The sequence below is a fragment of the Ichthyophthirius multifiliis genome (assembly GCF_000220395.1).
Source record: "Ichthyophthirius multifiliis unplaced genomic scaffold scaff_1120509251399, whole genome shotgun sequence".
NCBI classification, from domain to species: Eukaryota; Ciliophora; class Oligohymenophorea; order Hymenostomatida; genus Ichthyophthirius; species Ichthyophthirius multifiliis.
Window position 1 is genome coordinate 1 of NW_004085911.1, and position 20962 is coordinate 20962.

At 15.9% G+C, this 20962-nt stretch overlaps 5 protein-coding genes across 5 annotated transcripts, besides 57 other annotated features; 3 read left to right on the top strand and 2 right to left on the bottom strand. All coding sequences in view use genetic code 6, as the record gives it.

Annotated features, from left to right (window-relative positions):
• The first annotated feature begins 97 nt into the window (after window positions 1-97).
• Window positions 98-157: a microsatellite.
• Window positions 101-157: a microsatellite.
• Window positions 101-197: a microsatellite.
• Window positions 113-198: a microsatellite.
• Window positions 143-199: a microsatellite.
• Window positions 171-242: a microsatellite.
• A 133-nt stretch (window positions 243-375) lies between these two features.
• Window positions 376-431: a microsatellite.
• Window positions 432-1213: 782 nt separating this feature from the next.
• Window positions 1214-1260: a microsatellite.
• Window positions 1224-1256: a microsatellite.
• A 198-nt stretch (window positions 1261-1458) lies between the features above and the next one.
• Window positions 1459-1496: a microsatellite.
• A 22-nt stretch (window positions 1497-1518) lies between these two features.
• Window positions 1519-1626: a microsatellite.
• Window positions 1531-1584: a microsatellite.
• Window positions 1569-1601: a microsatellite.
• Window positions 1597-1675: a microsatellite.
• Window positions 1616-1675: a microsatellite.
• Window positions 1620-1671: a microsatellite.
• Window positions 1676-1698: 23 nt separating the features above from the next.
• On the bottom strand, window positions 1699-2997 carry IMG5_195850 (u4 u6 small nuclear ribonucleoprotein, putative; the record flags this gene model as incomplete). Its single annotated transcript, XM_004024243.1, has 1 exon — window positions 1699-2997. The coding sequence occupies one exon, from the start codon at window positions 2995-2997 to the stop codon at window positions 1699-1701; it is 1299 nt and encodes a 432-aa protein (XP_004024290.1).
• Window positions 2998-3358: 361 nt separating this feature from the next.
• Window positions 3359-3406: a microsatellite.
• Window positions 3359-3408: a microsatellite.
• Window positions 3367-3415: a microsatellite.
• Window positions 3416-3780: 365 nt separating this feature from the next.
• Window positions 3781-3831: a microsatellite.
• Window positions 3789-3838: a microsatellite.
• Window positions 3793-3847: a microsatellite.
• A 7-nt stretch (window positions 3848-3854) lies between these two features.
• Window positions 3855-3895: a microsatellite.
• Window positions 3857-3925: a microsatellite.
• A 138-nt stretch (window positions 3926-4063) lies between these two features.
• Window positions 4064-5253, top strand: IMG5_195860 (hypothetical protein; the record flags this gene model as incomplete). Its single annotated transcript, XM_004024253.1, has 3 exons — window positions 4064-4319; window positions 4399-4483; window positions 4716-5253. The coding sequence occupies 3 exons, from the start codon at window positions 4064-4066 to the stop codon at window positions 5251-5253; spliced, it is 879 nt and encodes a 292-aa protein (XP_004024300.1).
• Window positions 4610-4679: a microsatellite.
• Window positions 5254-5391: 138 nt separating the features above from the next.
• Window positions 5392-5449: a microsatellite.
• Window positions 5392-5517: a microsatellite.
• Window positions 5394-5462: a microsatellite.
• A 27-nt stretch (window positions 5518-5544) lies between the features above and the next one.
• Window positions 5545-5607: a microsatellite.
• Window positions 5608-5897: 290 nt separating this feature from the next.
• Window positions 5898-5938: a microsatellite.
• A 978-nt stretch (window positions 5939-6916) lies between these two features.
• Window positions 6917-6959: a microsatellite.
• Window positions 6920-6983: a microsatellite.
• Window positions 6984-7065: 82 nt separating this feature from the next.
• Window positions 7066-8158, top strand: IMG5_195870 (hypothetical protein; the record flags this gene model as incomplete). Its single annotated transcript, XM_004024265.1, has 4 exons — window positions 7066-7367; window positions 7406-7675; window positions 7778-7906; window positions 7951-8158. The coding sequence occupies 4 exons, from the start codon at window positions 7066-7068 to the stop codon at window positions 8156-8158; spliced, it is 909 nt and encodes a 302-aa protein (XP_004024312.1).
• Window positions 7677-7755: a microsatellite.
• Window positions 7686-7754: a microsatellite.
• Window positions 7690-7755: a microsatellite.
• Window positions 8159-8798: 640 nt separating the features above from the next.
• Window positions 8799-8849: a microsatellite.
• A 616-nt stretch (window positions 8850-9465) lies between these two features.
• On the bottom strand, window positions 9466-13416 carry IMG5_195880 (kinesin motor domain protein; the record flags this gene model as incomplete). Its single annotated transcript, XM_004024267.1, has 8 exons — window positions 13292-13416; window positions 12507-13161; window positions 12044-12358; window positions 11381-11998; window positions 11058-11185; window positions 10562-11020; window positions 10101-10491; window positions 9466-9476 (listed from the first exon to the last, which is right to left on the bottom strand). Exons 1-8 carry the CDS (start codon window positions 13406-13408, stop codon window positions 9466-9468), a joined length of 2694 nt encoding a protein of 897 aa, XP_004024316.1. The 5' UTR covers window positions 13409-13416.
• Window positions 9508-9537: a microsatellite.
• Window positions 9742-9838: a microsatellite.
• Window positions 10491-10535: a microsatellite.
• Window positions 10504-10560: a microsatellite.
• Window positions 10507-10560: a microsatellite.
• Window positions 12367-12439: a microsatellite.
• Window positions 13214-13287: a microsatellite.
• Window positions 13253-13290: a microsatellite.
• Window positions 13417-14983: 1567 nt separating the features above from the next.
• Window positions 14984-15016: a microsatellite.
• A 16-nt stretch (window positions 15017-15032) lies between these two features.
• Window positions 15033-15088: a microsatellite.
• Window positions 15089-15145: 57 nt separating this feature from the next.
• Window positions 15146-15187: a microsatellite.
• Window positions 15172-16305, top strand: IMG5_195890 (hypothetical protein; the record flags this gene model as incomplete). Its single annotated transcript, XM_004024268.1, has 1 exon — window positions 15172-16305. The coding sequence occupies one exon, from the start codon at window positions 15172-15174 to the stop codon at window positions 16303-16305; it is 1134 nt and encodes a 377-aa protein (XP_004024317.1).
• A 2-nt stretch (window positions 16306-16307) lies between these two features.
• Window positions 16308-16364: a microsatellite.
• Window positions 16365-17737: 1373 nt separating this feature from the next.
• Window positions 17738-17805: a microsatellite.
• A 242-nt stretch (window positions 17806-18047) lies between these two features.
• Window positions 18048-18127: a microsatellite.
• Window positions 18079-18140: a microsatellite.
• Window positions 18089-18131: a microsatellite.
• Window positions 18141-19421: 1281 nt separating the features above from the next.
• Window positions 19422-19464: a microsatellite.
• Window positions 19432-19485: a microsatellite.
• A 375-nt stretch (window positions 19486-19860) lies between these two features.
• Window positions 19861-19948: a microsatellite.
• Window positions 19949-20657: 709 nt separating this feature from the next.
• Window positions 20658-20692: a microsatellite.
• Window positions 20693-20949: 257 nt separating this feature from the next.
• Window positions 20950-20962: part of a microsatellite that runs on past the window's edge.

Here is a 20962-nt window from a genome sequence, read left to right on the forward strand (position 1 = left end):
AAACTTTATATATAAAAAAATTAAAAAATATTTATAAAAATGATAAAAAATAAAAAACAAATAAATATAATTAAATAAATATTTTGTATAAAAGCAAATTTATATATATATTTATATATATATTTATTTTTATATATATATATTTATTTATATATATCTATTAATTTTTTTATATAATATTTTTTTTTTATTTATATAAAATTACATTTTTTTTTAATATGTAAAATATTTTTTTTTCATATTATATTTTATAATACAAATTGTTTATAAACACATATTTTTTTTATTTTAATTACTTTTTTTATTTTTGAATATATTTTATCAAATATAAACATAAATTAAATATAATTCAAATATTAAATATTTTTTTATGATATTTTTTTTCATTTTATTATTATTCAAATTTATTTTTATTTTTTATTTATTAAATTAAAATAATTTTTTTTATTAATTAAATTTCTTAGATATAAAGCATTTTATTTTAATTCATTAAATTATTTTATATTTTTTTATTAAAAAAAGTGTTTTATATTTTTAAATTTATTTTAATAAATAAATAAAATAAATAATTTGTTTAATTTTTTTATAAATATTATAAAAATAATTTTTATGTTACTTCGCATTACTTTATAATAAGCATATTCAATATTTTAGATTAATTTTTATATATATTTATCTATAAAATTGAATAAATTATTTTTAGTTAGATATTAATATTCTATGAATATAATTTTATAATAAATTTTAATCTAATTTAAATTTTTAATACGATGATTATTTATTTTTTACTTATTAATGTAGGCAAAATATTAATTAAAAGTTATTAACTTTTATTCATCAATATTTAATTAAATTAAATATATTTTTTTTTTCAAAAAAATTAAAAGTTTTTAATATTTAATGACTTATTTTAAAAATTAAATATATATATATATATATATTTCTTTTTCCAATATTTTTCTTTTTTGTTATATTTTAAATATTTTTTTTAAAAATAATCTATGAACAAAAAAATAAGATAGTAAAAATTTTCTAAAAGTGTTTTGTTATTGATTTTTTTTTTATAAAAATTATACTAAATAAAAAATAATATTTATTAATATATTATTGATTTTATTACTTAAAAATAATATTTTATTTTAATAATTTTAATAAATATAATATAAATTATTATTTTATATTATTAAATTGATAAATGTAATATATATAAAATAAAAAATAAAAAAATATATATAAAAATAAAATAATATTAAAAAAATATTTCAATATCATATCAAAAATTATAATTTATATATTTGAATTATTCAATATATGCAAATAATTTTATGTTTTAATTTAAGAGAAAAAAAAATAGTATTTTTTATAAAAAGCTATTAAATTATTAAATATTTCTATATATTTGTTATAAAATAATGTATTTATATTAAAAGAAATATTAAAAAAAATAATAATATACAAAATATATATATAGTTAAATAAATATATTTAATATAAATTCGATTATATAAACATAAATAGATTTATAAATATTTTTTATATATATATTTAATATATAAATTTTTATAAATATATTAAATATTAAATATTAAATATTAAATATTTATATATAATTATATATATATATTTTTTTTTTTATATTTTTATATTTTTATATTTTTATATTTATTTTTTATATAATTAAAAATGAATTATTAAATCTCAAAAATCTTTTACTTCCCATAACATCCATTTTCTATCTAAAGAAGTTGTCGCAAAATATTTCTAAGCATAATCTAAACTTACAGAAGTAATTTTTGATTCATGTGACTTATAAGTTTTAGCCAGTGAAAAATCTTTTGCATTCCACAATTTTAATGTATTATCATAACTTACACTAACAAAATAATTACTACCTCCCTTTTAAAATTTAACATCTGACACCAATTTTAAATGCCCTGGTAAAACATGCATACATGCCTTTCTTCTTATATCGAAAACTCTTAAAGTATTATCATCACTTCCTGTTACTAATTAAAACCCATTTTCTGAAAAATCCGCACATAAAATCCCCTTTACATGATGTCCAAATAACGGTAAAATACCCCTTCCGGTTCTCAAATCCCAAATCATCCCATATCCACTTAAATCTCCTGCAAAAAGCAAAGACCCGTCTGGATGTAAAGCATTAGCATATACTGGCTTAGTATATCCAGTTTATGTATATATTTCCTTTTATTTTTCTATATCCCAAAACCTAAATGTATTATCATGAGAAGTTGATATAATATATTTTCCGGTTTAATGAAAACTTAGTCTATTTACTCGATTTTCATGTCCAGATAAAACTACACTTTTTTATAATTCCCTCTAGTCATCAAAACTCCATAGCCTAATATTAGTATCACTTGAACAAGTTGCTAAAACTCCGTAATTTCCTCCTTCTTAGGTTCCTTAAAAAGCAGGATTCCATTAAATGTCATGCACTTTACTTAAATGACCTTCTAATCTTGATACTAAATCACATTAGGGTACTCTCCATATTTTCGATACTCCACTCCCTCCCGCAGTAGCAATAAAATTGCAGTCTAGATTAAATGAACCTCTTGATACAGTCGAAGAATCGGCAAATTAAGACATACAAACATCGAATTTCATTGCTCTATTTATACTTGCGATCTGCTTTTTTTCCTCAATTAAAGGATCTTCGTCCATACGGAAAATCTTAGATTTATATACCCTCAAAGCGGCTTTTTTTAATGAATATTCGGATATGAATTCCCTTATTTCTTTCAGTTCTTTTATTCCTGGGTAATAAAAATGCTCATTTTCTTCATTTTATTTCTATTTCTCCTCAGTCTTTATAAATGTAGGTAATTCACCATGTTACATTATATATTCGGCTTAAATTCTTTTTAATCTTTCTCGTCTATCAACATTATTTTCCCCAAAATAACATATTGGTTAACCTAATTACCTTAATCTATTTTTAACATCTTTATCATTTGTAGGAACAGTCATTTAAGTTGATTTTTTTTTAATTCTAATTTTCGCATATTTTCTTAATGACGTTTTATTGCTTCTTAAGAAAAATCATTTAATTCAAGAATTTCAATATTTTTTTAAGAATTTTGAGATTATTATTGAATGTTTGCTTGTGGTTATTGCTAAGAGGTTTTTTGGGTATCTTTTTCTTCGATTAATAAACGCTGTCTTTCTTGCTCTTCTAATGAACCGAAATATATTCGTTAGTCTTTTTAGGAGTCATCGTGTTATTATTGCATTATTTTTATTTTTTTAAAAAATTAATTTCAAAAAAATCTTTTTTTTTTGAATTGTGTCTCTTATAATTATAGTATTTATTTATTTTAAAAATAATAAATTATTTTATTTTATTATATTTATTTATTATTTTTTTATTTTTTTATTTATAAATTTTAAAAAGAATAAAAAAAATTAAAAAACACAGAATAAAATATATAAATTATAATATTTTAATTACTAAAATACATTATAGCTGCAAAATATACAGAATATTCATTAATTTACATATTTAATATTATTGGTTAACTTATACAATTTTCTATTTCAAAAAAAAATAAATATACAAACATCAATATAAAATAAGAAAAAAAAGAAATAATATTTTTTGACATAAAAAAAGGCTATAAAAAAAGTAAATATAAGTATATAAAATTCTGTATATTTAATAGAAGTTAATTTTATTTGACATAAAATAAAAAAACACTTCATTATAGATATAAATAAAAATATTAGATTAATTCAAAAAAAGAATTATTTTTTTAAATAAAATAAATATATAAATAAATATATATATAAATATATATATATATATATATATGTAATATATTTAACTATATTTTATATATTTTTATTTTTATTTTATTATTTATTATTTAATATTTTTTTTTTTTATAATTATTTAATAAAATTAAAGTAAAAAAAATAGAAAAAGCATATCATAATTTTTAGTAAAAATAAATCTTCCACAAATATTAAAATTAAAGGAAAAAGAGTGATATAATTTAGTTATTTATATAATAAATATAAAATAAATTAAAAAATTATGCAATAGTAATAAAAATTACGTTAATTTGATTTTTAAAATAAATGGCTTAAAGGTAAATATTTTAAAAAAATAAAAAACAAAAAAAGAATATACTAAAAATAAAATCAATAATTAATATTTTTTTAAATTTATAAATATATAGGAGAAGATTATGCTTATATCCTTTAAAATAAAGATAAATATTGCTAATAATTTTAGTTATAAACTTTTCCATAAAAAACACACCCAGAAAATATTTATACATCTCCAGAGAGTATACAAATATATAATATTTTATTAGATAAAAATAACAATATTTATTATATATGTATATAAATGAATATATATAAAAGACGGACAAATATATTATGTGGAAGGAACTTGTATAGGCTCATCTTTTGGGTTTCCTCGAGTTAGTTTTAAAAAAAAATACAGATGGTGTTTATAATTTTATATATAAATAAATTTAATAAAATTATATAAAAAATTTTTATTTAAATTAAAATCAATCATATAATAGAAAAATGTTGACATATAATAATTAAAAAAAAATTTAATATTTAAATATTTATATATTTATATAAATGAATATATAAATTAAATAAATATATATTTATATATATATATATATATAAATACATATTTGTATAATTTTTTTTTAAATCATTAGGAAAAAAATGAATTTTACTACTGATTTACCAAAAGGAAAACCTTTGGTAACTTACATAGTAGCTTCAGCAGAATAATGTTAAAGAAATAATTTATAAAAGGATAATTTTGTATATAGAATGCATGCTGTAATATTAAATAATCAATGTTTAAATAATCCTGAAACAATTTAAAATAATACTTTTATACTTTGTCATGTTAGAAAATTACCTAAAAAAAATAAATAAAATTAAATCCTTTCAAAATGTGATTAAAAAAAAAAAAAAAGAAACCAAATTACAAATGACTTGTTCAAAAACCAGAATTTAATCGAAACTGAAGAATTATAACAATAAAAAATAGAGGAATATTAAAAAAAATTCTAATCTACTTAAAAAAATCATTGTTTTTTACTTAAATAGATTATTTAAAATAATTGCAGAAAATCATAACAATTAACTTTTAAAAATTAGTTTAGTTAAGCATTAATTGAAAACGAACTTTAAAATAATGCAGATATAAACTATATGAATCTATTCATAAAAATTCTTTAAAATTGAGTCTAATTATAAAAAATTATTAAAAAAAACAAGAAATTGAATTTATTATTAATTTATTTTTTATTTAAATGATAAAAAAAATATTAATAATAAATTTAATTTCATCAATTTTGAAAAATAAAAAAAATATATTAAAACATATATATATATATATATATATATATATATAAATATATATATATATATATATATTATAATTAATATAATATTTTATATTTAAAAATATTATAATTATATATTATTTGCCATTATATATTATATATTTTTTACATAAAATTTTGATAAATTTTGAATAATTTTTTTTTTTTTTTTAATATTATAATAATTTTTTTTTTTTAATAAATTATATAATAAAAATACTATTTATTAATTTTATCATAAAATTGTAAAAAAAATTGAATCATAATTTTTTTATATATTTTATAATCCTTTTTTTTTTTTTGTTATTTATATAATAGTAATATAAGTAATATACAATATTTTTTAATTATTTGAAAATTAGATTTTTTTTTTTTAATTTATAACATTAAATAATTTTTTTAAATTGTTCAAATTACATATATATATCTTTTATTAATATCAAATTCCTTTTTTATTAAGATTTAATTAACAATTTTTTATAATTATTTTAACACTAACTACAATTAATTAATTTTATTTGTATTAATTTTTATTTTAATTAATTATACTTTTTATAAAGATTTTAAACTGAATAAATTTCTTACGAATAATTTTAATTAAAAATATCTAATTCTTATTAAATTTTTAAATTATTCTATTCATTGGTATATTCATGTTTTTAAATATTTTTTTATTATAATTTTTATAAAACCTTATATTTATGCATTTTTATTTATATATGAATTTATATAAGTTTTATATATTTTAAATAGAGTATTTATTTATAATTTGAATTTTTTTGTTTATTTTTTTTATATATAAATTTAAAAAGATATAATTTATGACAATAAATCCTATTTTTTTTAATATTTTTATATAATAAATTATAACTACACAATTATTTTTTTTCTTATATAAAAAAACTATAAACATTCTAATTTCTTCTTTATTTTTTAAAAAGCTAATTACATATAGAATATCAGTTAAAAATAAACAAATAACTAATCTTATTGAATTGAATTGAATTGAATAAGATTTTAATCCTTTAATATTAAATTATATTTACGGTATAACTTAAATTTTAAAATATACATTTAAAAAGTTTAAAAACTTAGACAAGTGTACAAAGACCTAAAGTTAAATAAAGTATATATTCTGGTGCGAAGAATTATTATAATTTCTAAATTAATTGCTAAATATGTTTTAATAAAAAATTAGATTAAATTTAAGAATGGATATATATATTTATAATTATAATTAAATTATTATGTTCTGATTATTTTAGTTTTATTATAAATCATAAAAAATATTAATCAATTAAGTAGAAAAGAAACTAAAAATATTTATTAATTTTTAACTAAAGAAATAAAAATGGAAAATATATTTTTTTAAAAGTTAATTATATTTTATATAAAAAGTATTTAAAAAACTAATAACTAGTATACATATATTAATTATAATAATTTTTTAAACTAAATTTAATAAAAAAGAAAAAATATAAGTTAATAATTTTTATTTAATAAAGTGCTAAATTTGTAATAATATAAAAATAAAAATAAAAATAAAAATAAAATGAAAATTAAAAAACAAGTAAAAAAATAATTAAAAATGCCCAAACAAATTAACTAAAACAATAAAGAATAAAACGAAAGTTTTGAAATAAAGAAAAAACAAATACAAAAATAAACAGTAATGAAAACTCTTCTTCCTAATAAAACCAAAAAAATAAAAAAAACAATAGTAAATCCTTTAATAAAGGATTATTCTTTATATGTATCTCAAGAAAATGCTAAATATTAAAAACTAAGAAAAAGTTCAATCAAGCATATAAAATTAGATAAAAATTTGATAAAAAAAGCAGCTAAAGAACTCATCAATTTCTACACAAAATCAAAATAAACTAACAATCTTTTGGACTTATAAGATGATTTTATTTATATAGAGATTATCTTATCTTAAATACCTGAAAATTATTCAATAAGACCATTATAAATGTAAAATATTTTTTATTTAAATTATAAAAAAAATATAGTTCGTTACCTGTACCAATTTATGGAAAAAATTATAATACAAGATTTTGTATATTTTCAAAAGATCCATAAAGAGACTATAAAGAAAAAATAAAAGATTTAGATATTCCTTGTATAGAAAAAATAATTGGATATTCAAAAATAGATAAAAAATACCCAACTTATAAAGATAAACTTAAACTTTTTTATTCATATGATATGTTTTTTGTAGATTATACTATTTATGATTTAATTAGAAAACCGACAGGAAAAGTATTTTATTAGAGAAAAAAGTATATACAAATAAATATATAAATATATAAATATAAAAATATATAAATATATATATATATATATATATATAAATATATATTTATTTTCTATTTTCATATTAGAATTCCTTATCCTATTAATTCATCCAAAGTGCCTGCTCCTTTTGATTAATAATTTGGATAAGATTATTAAGCTTATTTAAATAGTTTAACTAATTATACTTACTTTTCTATGGGTAATGGACCAGTTTAGTATAATATTTAATATTTTTATTTTTCTATTTTATTATATATAGTACTATAAAAGTTGCTAGAACTAATATGAATATACCAGATATTGTTAAAAATGTTATACATTCTATCTATAATGCTGTTCCTCATTTAGTCCAAAACAAAAACTTGTTTGAAAAAGTTAGATAAATTAATATTAAAACTTATAGTTCTGTTTCTTTACCTATTTTTAATTAATTATCAAAAGAAGAAATATAATCTATTGCTAATTGATATTTTAAAAAAATTTATTACAAATGTTTTTGTGTTTTTTATTTTCGTTTTTTTTATTTATTATTTATTAAAAAATTAAATATAGAAATTATTATTTTTAAAATATCTATTTCTATTTAAAATAATTATTAAAAAATATTAAAGTGACACAATTATATATACAAAAAATGGATAATGAAAATTAATTTGTATAGAATATTCCTTTATAAAATAGACACAAAATATAAGTAGTAGAAGATATAGATTAATTAACATATGATATGAGACCTGTAGATACATTCGGGAAATACTTAATATAGAAAATGGGATTTAATGAGAAATCAGGAATAGGAATAAAGGGTTAAATAATAAAACCAATTGAATTTATTCCTCGAAATGCTAAATTAGGTTTAGGTGCTGACCCTTTAAATAAAAAAAACAATTAGTAAGTTAAACTGGGAAGAATTATAATTATATTGGTGAGAAGTTAATAGATAAAAATAATCCATTTAATATAAATGAAAATGTATAAATAATAAGTGGTAAACATAAAGACTTGAAAGGAATTGTCACAAAAATAAACGAGGAAACTAAAGAAATAATCGTCGAATTAAAAAGTGGGGAAAAATTAAAAATCGATAATAAAATGGTAATAAAAATCAAAAAAAAACTAAAAAAAGTTTAAAGTAAAAAAAAAAAAAAAAAACTTAAAAAATTAAAATGGGTTCAAAATAATATTAGAGTTAGAATAATCAGCAAAAAATATAGAAATTCAGAATTTTATAATTAAAAAGTTATAATTAAAGATGTTATTGATAATTTTTCATTTTTTGCAATTACAAATAACGGAATATACCTTGAAGATCTTAGAGAAAAAGAAATAGAAACATTTATTCCCAAATTAGGAGAAAAAGTATTAATTTTAACTGGAGAACATAAAGGATAATAAGCAACTTTATTGTGTAGAGCTAAAAAAGAAAATAAAGTAATTTGTTAGGTTAATGATAATATGGAGAATATTTAGTTAACTCAGGATGATGTGAGTGAATATTTAGCTTGAAATATTCTTCTTTTTAAAAAGAATATTTTATAAAAAATTATATATATATGTATATATAATATTTATTAAATTATAACTGAATTATATAATTTCATATAAATATTTATTTTAATATATTATTTATATAAAATGAGATTATATTTTTAATAAAAATTTAGTATAATGATTTTTTAAAAAATATAAGTATTTGAATATAATATTTAAATTTTTTAATTTTTATGCCTTTAATTGTTAAAAAAAAAGTTTTAATTATTTATTTTAAATACTATCAATAAATATCTATTTTTTTAAAAAAAGTTAAAAAAAAATCAATTTTTTATATTTTTAATTTTTTATTTTTATACTGCATTCTTTTTTATCATCTTATTGCGTATTTGCATAGAATTATTAATCTTTATTTTATTATAAATCTTTAGAAATTTAATTTTTATTTTTTTACAATTCATTATTTATTATATTTTATTATACTTTAATATTATTAACATCAAAGACTAAAATAAAAAATACAATAAAATATTGATAAATATTAATTACCTATATTTTTTTATTATTAAAATTATGAATATTATTATTAATTTTATTATTAATTTTATTATTATTATTATTATTATTATTATTATTATTATTATTATTATTATTATATTTACTATTACTATTTTTTTTATAAACTTTATATATCATCTATTTACTTATAACCTTATTATTCTTATTTATCACTTTTTTTATTAATTTAATTATCATCACATTCAATTTTTTTCTCTTCTTTTTTTACATCTTATTTTAAAAAATCTGGTTAACCATATACTTTAAATTATAACGTATTATTACTTAAATACTTAATAATTTTAATATCAATGTCTGTATAAGTATGCTATTACTCATAATTAAATATTGGATTTTTACATCTTTCTTCGATAATTTTTGTCTTGAATTTATTAATTATTCCTTTTGAGTTCATCAAATAATATTCCACATATATATTTTAATATAAATTTTCAGTTATTTACGCTTCTGTAATTATAACTTTAAAATCCATTCTTTTATTTAAAAGATCATTTGGATCTTCTATCTATAAATCATCATTATAATTATCGTTTTCATAATTTATACTTCCATCTATACTACAAGGAATTAATCCTACACTTAAATTTCCACACTAACCATTATCACCTATTAAATTTAAATTACTTCGACTATCTAAAGCATAAGATAACCCCATTAATTTCAAGAAACTTTAACCTATCATTAAAGATTCAGGTGGATCCCAAAACGGGTCTTCATTTTTTTATAATTTCTATTAAAAATAAATTATATATCTATATAATTAAATATATATATAATTATATATTTATATATATATATACGACTATCTTATTAGATTCAAAATATCTATCTAATAAACCTTTTATAATATAATATCTATTTGAAAACTTTTCTAAATCCCATACATATTCAGTACCTTCTTCAATATTTTTGACTAAAATTTATATATTCTTTTTCAAACGTTACTCTTATAGTTCTATTTCACCTGGCTCGGTGTAATTATAAATTATTTTTGTTGAAAATTGTATTTCTCTTTTTAATTCTTTAGCTATGAAACCAACTTCTTATATTTTCGGTAGTGCTTTTCTTAATCTTTATTGTATTATTTCTTTTTATTTTAATTTATATACACGTAATTGTTCTTCGTCTTAAAGTTTTTTCTTTTCTTTTTCTCTTTCAAGTTGCTTTTGGATACGTTCTGCTTCCAGTTTCGAAATAATTTCCTTCATTTACTATTCAGCTTCATGTTTTTCTTTTTCTAATTTTTATTTTTACGATTCCTATTTTTTATTTAATTATTTTTTTATTTTAAATTACTTCTCTCAATTTATCTGAGAGTTGATTTATTTTAATTTCATATAATTATTTTTAAAAATCTATTTTATCTTAATTTTCTTATTTTTCAGAATTAAGTTTAGTTTCTATATCCTTAAATTTATTTGAAACTATTTAAATATATATTTATATATAAAAATTAAAATATTTATATATAAATTTATAAAAATATACATTTATTTATATTTAGATATTACAAATAAAAATATTAATATTTTTTAAGCATTACTAATATATATATATAAATATATTTATTTATTTTAACATTTTATTTTTTATATAGATATAATTTTTTATTATTTTACGTTATTCTTTTATATCTTTTTCATATTGTTATTACTCTTAATTATTATTTAATTCTATATTTTTTGATATTTCATCTTAAGCGAATTCCCAATCTATATCTTTAGGTATTATTTTGCCATTGTTTCTATCTTATTCGCCTGGAATAATTATTAGAAAAGTAGAATTTGTGCCAAAAATTATTCTATCATTATTAAAAAGTCTAATTTTTTCTCCTACTTTATTTCCATTTACATGAATATAATCTTAACAATTACCATTGTATGGTTTAAGATAAATTTCATTATTAATTTTTTAAAAAATAGCATGCTTTTCTTTTATTCCCATACTTCCTAACACAATATCAGGTAGAGGGATTGCATTTTTTCTACCTACATATGTATATTCTTTATCTAAACTATATATAATTTTATTATTTAAAATCGGATCTTCATTTAAATTAGTCAAATGAACTGTATTTTGCAAATCAATATTCTCTTTTTGTTCTTTATTATCATCTTATTCGTATTAAAACAGCCTCTCCTAATGTGTTTTTTACATATCATTCATTAAATCATCCATTGCCTTTAATTAATCTTCTAAATCTTCTACTTCTTTATAACTTGAATTAGGGTTATTATCTTTAATAATTAAAAAATTATAAAAAAAAAAATTTAATAAAATACTCATTTTATTCCTAAGTTCCTAAATAGTAGTTTTTAAGATCATGTTTTCTTGCTTTAATTACCTTATTAGTTTATCAACTGCACTTTCATTAACTACAGCCTTATTTTTAATTTTCTTAGCCTAATCAGCATACCTTAATGTAGATAGGGTCTCTTAGTAATTATCAAAAGATGGAGAAATAGCACATATCATTAATGTTTTCGAATTGCCACCAAGAGCATTACATAATATTTTAGTTAAACAAGAATCTCTATAAGGAACTTTTATTTTATTATTACCACTTTCGATTTCTGCTAATGTAGAAATAACTAAACCTAATTAAATATATGTATATAAATATATATATATATATATATATATAAATATATATAATATATATATATATAATATATATAATTTATTTTATTTATTATAAGATTAAATTATTTTATATTTTTTATATTTATTTAAATTTTTAATTACCTAATATATGTAAACTTTTATTGATTTGTCCTGCTTCTTTTAATCTATCTCCTTAAGCTCCTGTTTTGCCTACTTTTTCTGATCCTGCTAAATCAACTAAATTAATCATTGAGAATTTTTCTGTTTTTCTTCCATCTATTTCTTATCTTTTTCTAAATTCAACAGTTATAATAGTATGTGCCCTTGATGATGATGCATTCATTTAAGTTGATGCTATAGTTCTATGTTTAGAACCTTCTTCCATTTTCTATTCAATTTATTCATAACTTTTAACTGGATATTTTGTTAAGTTTTCTACATAAAATCCTATTGTATTGTTTTCACGAATCCTTAATCCTCCTGATACTCTCTTATTTATAGGAATTAATAAGTCTTGTACTTTCTCATTGTATATTTCTAACATAGAAACACTTACTTCATATTCTTCATTATTATATTAACTTTTTTCGATTCTTTTAAATATTTCCTCACAAATAATTGGAACAATTCCTCTATTAGGATTATATCCTACCATTGAATAACTTTTACCAGCACCAGTTTAACCATATGCTAATAAACAACAATGATAGCCTTACCAAGCATTATCTAACATCTAAGAACCTACAAGATCATATACCTTTCTTTAATCTGCATATTTTTCATTTTGGGCTATATACTTAAAAAAATTAAATATTATTATATATAAATTTTATAATATATTGTAAATAATATAAATATATAAATATATAAATTTATTTTTATAAATATATATATATATATATTTATTTATATATATATATATTTACTAATCCTTCTTCATTTGTATTGTATTCTGAATGAGACCAAAATGAAAAATCATAATTAAAATCCCGATTTTTTTTATTATCTTCGATGTTTAATAATTAAGTTTAGTTATTTTACATTTTAATACATAATTCAGATCCTAATTCTATTTCTCGTTAATTAAAAGGGCGAACTCTTACTGCTACTTATACACTCATTTAATATACAAATGTTTATATTTTTTATTAATGTATTACGTTTTTTGTTTTTATTTTTAATAAAAAAAATATAAAATTTTTAATTAATATTTATTTTTAAATTTTTTTTTTTTTAATTGATAATTTTGTGCATATATTTAATTAAAATATTATATTATTTAATTATTTATAAAAAAAAGTAAATTTTTTTTTTATACTATTAAAATATTAAAATAAAAAGCAAAATATTTTATATACAAATTATAAAATATTATCTTATGTATACATAATATTGAAAATATTAATATATATATAATTTAATTTTTTATATTAAATAAAATTATAAATATATATATAAATATAAATTTATTTATTTTTAATTTTATTTATACAAAAAATAAAATTTATATAAATATCATACTATTTTTTCACAATAATTTTTAATTAGGAATTTTAATTATTTTTTTCTTACTTTTTACAGGTGAATGATTAATTAATTAATTATTAAGAACAAGTTTAATGCCATTTTTTGAACTTTAGACTATATTATTACCTTTTAATTCATTTATTTCGTTTGTTAGTATGAAAAATAATTAATTACTTTTTTAAAATTCTCCATATAATTACGATTCTTTATTTTTTTAAAATAAAATATTTGCACTTTTTATATTTCTAAAATTATCATTTATATTATTTTCCTAAATATCACTTTTTGGTTAAAAAAAACTTATTTATTAACCTTATATATGTATATTTGGTTAAAAACCTTTCTTTTTTTCTCCTAAAAAATAAATCTCATTTTTTTCTTTTTTTTTGTTTATTTTTTCTTACTGTATTATTATTTCCTTTTAACGAGTAAAATTCCATATTTATATTGGCGAAAACCCTTTAACCTCATCTTAAATTTTTGGAATATTTTACTTTTATTTTTTTTGAATATTTATGTAATTTTTATGTGTAGTTTTTTATGAAGAAAATTGCTTAAAATGTCAATTTTTTTGCTCTTTTTCAAATATTCTTTCACTTATTATTTCAAGATTTTCTATGTTTGGGACTTGTTTTTTAATAAAATGTTAATTTTTATATATTTTGGGGATTTTAATAATATTATCTAATTTTCTTTTGACAGTTTTTGGCTCAATATGGTTTTATTATTATCTATTAAATAATAATAACTAATCAATAAGGTTAATTTTAAACTCTTTTTAGGATTTTTATTCTTTTTATTTGATAGGGGATAGACTAAATATGAATTATTTTTTAGTTTAATTTGTATAAAAATAACGTTTGATTTAATAATCTTTTTTAATTTCCTCTTTCTTACTTGTAAAAGTATTTAAACTAGTACCAAAAGTTCTCAAATCTTTAAATTTGTAATCTTCTTCTTATTCCCATTAAGAAACACTTTATTTTTTTGGGGAAATATTTACTTTTTTCGGTTTTTCTTCTGAAAATTCAAAAATTTTTTCGTTTTCTTCTTCTTAAAAAATTTTTTGCATTTTTTTTATTTTTTTTTCGTTAAAAAATTATTTTTTAAAATATTAATTTTTTTTTATTTAACAATTATAAAAAATTTAAAAAATAATTTAAAAAAAAAAATCCTAAAAAAAAAATATTTAAAAATAAATTATAAAATATTCGAAATAAACTTTTTTTTTTTTTTTAATAAAATAAAAATATAAAAAACCAAATAACCAAAAAAAAAAATGAACTAAAAAACCAGCCTATAATATTTTATTAATGAGGAAGTCCCTCACACAGACTTATCGAAATAACAAATAATCGACGAAATACTATCTTTAAAATTAATAAGATACGTCGACTAGCCTCCTCGTAGTAAATAATCTGATAAATCCGGTGGTAAAAGTTGTTTAAATAGCTAAATGGTGACTACAATAAGATCAGTAGGTTAACACGTAATATAAGAAATAGGTAAAAAATTATTATCTGGTGATTTAAATTTAACTAAGGTTTCATTTCCAATAAAATGTTCGGTTGCTTAAAGCGCATTAGAAAGGGTAGCTAGAGGTACTTGTTTTTTTCCCATATATTTAGGGAAAGCCGTATAAATATTAAATAATGCAGAGAGACTTAAATATGTAATAACAGCTACTATAGCTAATTTTTTTGTAAATTGTACTTTCCTTAAACCACTAAATCCTGTTTTGGGGGAGACTTTTTAGGCATATTATAGAGATGGGACTGCTGTTTATTGTGAATAAATTAGCCATCACCCCCCTATAACTTATTATTTATGTATAGGAAAGGGTTTTAGGTGTTATGGATATTATGTGTACGAGACTAAGGCTGGATTAAATTCTTTGACTTTAAAAAATAAAGGAGTTCGGACTGTGGAATTTCTAGATGATAAAAATAATGTAATATAAAAAATAATTTATAATTTCGGAGAAGAAAATTATTCAGGAATTTTTTTCGGGACAATGAAAATCGAAACAAATGGTATTTTAATTTTCAAAGATATTAAAAACAATATTTTCGCATAGATAGAACTCGCGAAAGTGAAAAATAAACCTTCTGATTATTTCCAAGGAATAATTTAAGAAAACAATATAACTATAAGCAATGTTTTTGGGTCATATATGTCACATATAGAATTTGATGAAGTTAGATATTGGGATTATAGATAGGGTCTACCTCTCAAATTATTACACGAATAAAAACCAATAAAAAGTGATAGTTCTTTTAGGGAAGATTTATAGCTTTTGTCTATGAATGCTGTTAATCAGGCATAAAAAGCTAAAGAATAAATAGAAAATAATTAAAGATAAGATGCTATTTTAAGAAAAAATAATTAATAAAATTAAGAATTGGTTAAATGAATAAAATATATATAAATTTATAAAAAAATAATATATATATATATATAAATTTATATATATTACTTATTATGATTTTTCTTAATTTTTTATTATATTTTTTTCTATATATTAATTTTAATAAAATGATATTATTTATATTTCTTTTTTAATTTATGTTTTTTAATATTTTAAATATATTTTTTTTTTTAATATCTAAAATAAATCATCATTTTATTATAATTATCATTTCTAGTCCTGTTTTAGTTATAATATATTATATACGTTTATTAATTATTTTTTATGCTGTATTTATTAATTTTAATGGGATAATGTAGTTTTTATTATTTTACGATTTTTGCATGTATAAATGATTATCTGTAAAATTACATAATACAAAACCTATTTTTTTTTATATTTTTTTTAAAATATTAAAACATAATATATACTATGCTCAAAATTTGGATTCAAATATAAATTATATTTTGTATTATTTTATTAAATATTTAAGTTTACTGTATTTGTATAAATAAGAGCTATATTATTTACTTTTAAAAATTCTTTTATTTCAATTAAAATCGATGTAATCTCATTTATTTTCTGGAATTATTTATTTGAATTATAACTTAATAATTTTAATATAATCCCATCTAAAACAACTAAATTTATTTGTTTATTTATTTTTAAATATTCAACCAAATTTTTTATATATAATAATCCTTCTTCTTCTGTGCTAATTACCTTTAAAATTATTTTATCTAAATCTATTTCTTACTCATCTTTTATTTGCATAAATCTTTCAATTAAAAATTAATTCTGAAAGTCTACAAATAGGCTTTTTGTATCTTTTTTAAATTAATTTTTTACTAAATAATGCATACAAAGTGTTGTTTTTCCTATTCCATAAATACCATCTTTAAATATAATATGCATTGATATTTTTATATATATTTTTTTTACATATTTATGTTATTTTTCCATATTCAATAAATGTATTTATTTCATCTTATTATTATCTTATTTGTTAATTTTAAGAATATTATGAAAAATATTATATATATTAACTTTCTTTTTCATTTTAATATAAAAATTCTATTTTTTAAAAAATATTTTTTTTTTTTTTTTGAAAAAATATTAAACATTAAGTTAAAAATACTATTTAAAGGTTTTTATAATTCATTCATTATTTATTAAATTATATTTTCAATTTTATTTAAACTTTCCTTTTCTATTATAAATTCTTAATGTTATTCTTTATGTTTATAATTAATGTAATCTTCTATTGTATCGATTCCGCTTAATTCTAAATTATCTAAATATTTTTTTTCATTTTAATTTAATAAATGCGAAATTCCTTAAATCTAAAAATATTTTTTTATTTTATATATAAAAATATTAAATAAATACTTTGAAATATTTCATTTTTTTTAATATCTAAAAAAAAACAATAAGTTAAAATAAAAAATAAAAATTATATAAAATTTGTAATAATAAAAAAAAAAATAGAAAAAATTTATAAATAATTCAATTTTAATATTATTAAGAATCTTCATAATGATTACAATTAATTTTATAAAAATCATTCTAATCATCATTTTAATTTTCTTAAGTAAAACTATATATTTTTAAAGGTTAATACAATTAAGGTTTAAATGAGCATCGATTTAATTCTTATTAAATTAATTTTTATTATTCTTCAAATATTTTATTTTCTTTATTCTAAAAATAAAAAAACATTTTTCAAAAATAAAAATAAAAAAATTGAATAAAAACAAATAATAAAAAAAAATATATTACAAAAATATATATATAAAAAAAAATTATAAAAAAAATATAAAAAAAAATAAAAATAAGATATATATAAATAACATATAATATATTTTTTTAAAAATAAAATAAAAATACTTATATAGTTTCTAATCCATGTTTATAAATTCCTTCAAATTTTTAATAACTTCTTTTTTTCGCTAATTTTTAAGAAATATCGTTAATTTAAGGTTTAAAAAGAAAATTATTATATTCTGATTTTTTATTATCCCATTTTTCTTTAAAATTATGTAATAAATTATCTCTTTAATAAATAGTTAATTAATTCAAAAGTTTTTCCGAAATTTAAAAAAAGCTCTCATAATTCAACTATAAATTATTCTATTGCATTCCATAAAATAAAGGTCTATAAAACTATTATAGATCATTCGAAAGCTACGAAAAATCAATTTTTTCATATGTAATTTACCCATCTTAATCACTATCTAATAAATTAAAAATCGTTTAAATTTTATCTTTTTTGACTTGTTCTAATATTTAGTTTGATCTATCCGATACTATTGGTTAGCTTTATTATTATTTCTACATCTTTTCTAATAAATGCATCTATTTTATTTACTTCTCTTCTTTTTTATTATATAAATAATCCCAAATTGTCTAATTTCCTATATCTCTCTATATTATTTTTTAAAAAAATTATAATATTATTACATATAATACATATAAAGGATCTCTTCCTATATTAGGTTTAAAAGTAGATTAATTTTATTAATCTCCAATTTATTTTAATTTTTATCTTTTTTTACATAAATAAACTACTTTTTTTTTAAAAAAAATACTCTTAAATTCTTCTTTATTATTCATAGGATTTTTACATCATTCTATCTATAAAAGATATTTATGATTCTTATACTTTTTAAGATTATTAATAAAGGCAAATTTTAGGTTAAAATGAATATTCAACTTATTCTCTAAATAAATATAAAATTATTAATATATTTTATTAAAAATATTTACTATTAATAAGATTTTTTTCTTTATTATCTTAAATAATTTTCAGCATATAATTCCTAAAATCTATTACTAATATGTGGATTATGTTCTTTTTTTAATTAACAAATATAATTGCTCCTAAAATGGTATATAAAATAAATACATATATTAACAAAAAATTATATTTTATAAAATAAAATATACATTTTATTTATTTCAGGTTTAAAAGTACAATTTAAATCTTACATTTATAATTAAGTGTTTCTTTAAAATTCTAATTTTTATTTTGTTGATTATCCTTTCCTTAATAAATAGTCTTCTGTAGATTAAAATTATTATCTTTATTGAATATTCTTATTATAAAATAAATTATAAGTAAAATATGATAAAATATTTATAAATATAAAATATTATATATTATAATTATATAAATAATCATATATTTATATAAATTATACTTAATATTATTAGTTTTATTAAATTTTAGGTTTGAATGTTAATTCTTTTTACATTTTTTAATTTTATTCGGCTTTAATTTTTTCTATTTTTTTTTCCAATTTTTATTTTTGTTATTATCCTCTTTAATATATTTCTTCTCCAGGATTATCATTTTTTTTTATTAAAAATCTTATGTTATATTTTTATTGCTCAAACTTATATTTAATTTATTTTCTTAACTATAATTTTAATATTTTTTTTCTCTTAATTTAGCCTATATTTATTAAAATTAAGAAATAAAATAAAAATTATTTATAAAAAAAAAACTTCCTAATATAATCTTTCAAATATATCTTATTGATCTTTTATTTTGTTTAATTGATTAATATTAATATTATTTTTATCATTGTTATTATTATAATTATTATTTTTATTATTATTATTATTTTTATTATTATTTTAATTATTAACATAATTTTTATCATTGATAATATTATTATTTTTATCTTCAAATTTAAATATGTCTTTAGAATTTAATGTATTTTAAACTCTTTAATTTATTAAACCATTTTATTATTAATTATTTTAATAGTTTAGATTTGATTAATTTTCATTATTTATTTATTTGTTACATATATAATTATTTATTTTAATATTTTATTACAATTATATTTATTTTCTTTCTTATAAAACTGTCAATATATTATTTTCTATATTCTATGCTAGTGTTTTTATTGCTTATTCATTTAAATTATGCTATTAGCAAAAAACTATTGCTTTTTAATATGGATTATCATTTTCATAAATATCTAGAATTTCTTTTTAATCTTCACCTATTTCAATTGTCATAGTTAAAAAATGATTATTTTGCTATTATTGTTATTATATATTTTTTTTAAATGGAGACAAAGGGATATATTATTATTATATATTTTCTATAAATTAAGTTTAAGATTTTCCGCATTATTTAAAATTTTATGATTTTAATTAATTTAAAAGTTTTTAGTCTTATAAAGTTAATTATTATTTTTAAATATTCATTTTATTAAATATATTATTATTTTGATTTAAAAAAATTATAATTATTAATTTTGTTTGAACATATGTAATTTAAATATATTAATTAAAAAAAAGTAAAAATAATTAGTAATAATTTTAAATATTAAAAATTTTAATTGAAAAAATTAAATTAATAAAAAAATTTAATTAATAATTTATTTTTTAAATTGTAATTAATATATCATAATAAATTAAAAATTTGCAAAAAAATCATTATAAATAATAATAAAATATTTAATAAATTATTAAAAATTAATAAAAAAATAATATTTTTAATAATTATATATTATATAAAAAAATTAAATTAATTAAAATAATATTAATTAATAAAAAATAAATAATCAAAAAAAAACTAATATATATATTTAAATTATTTTAGAAATATAAATATATATATTAATTAAAATATTAATATATATATATA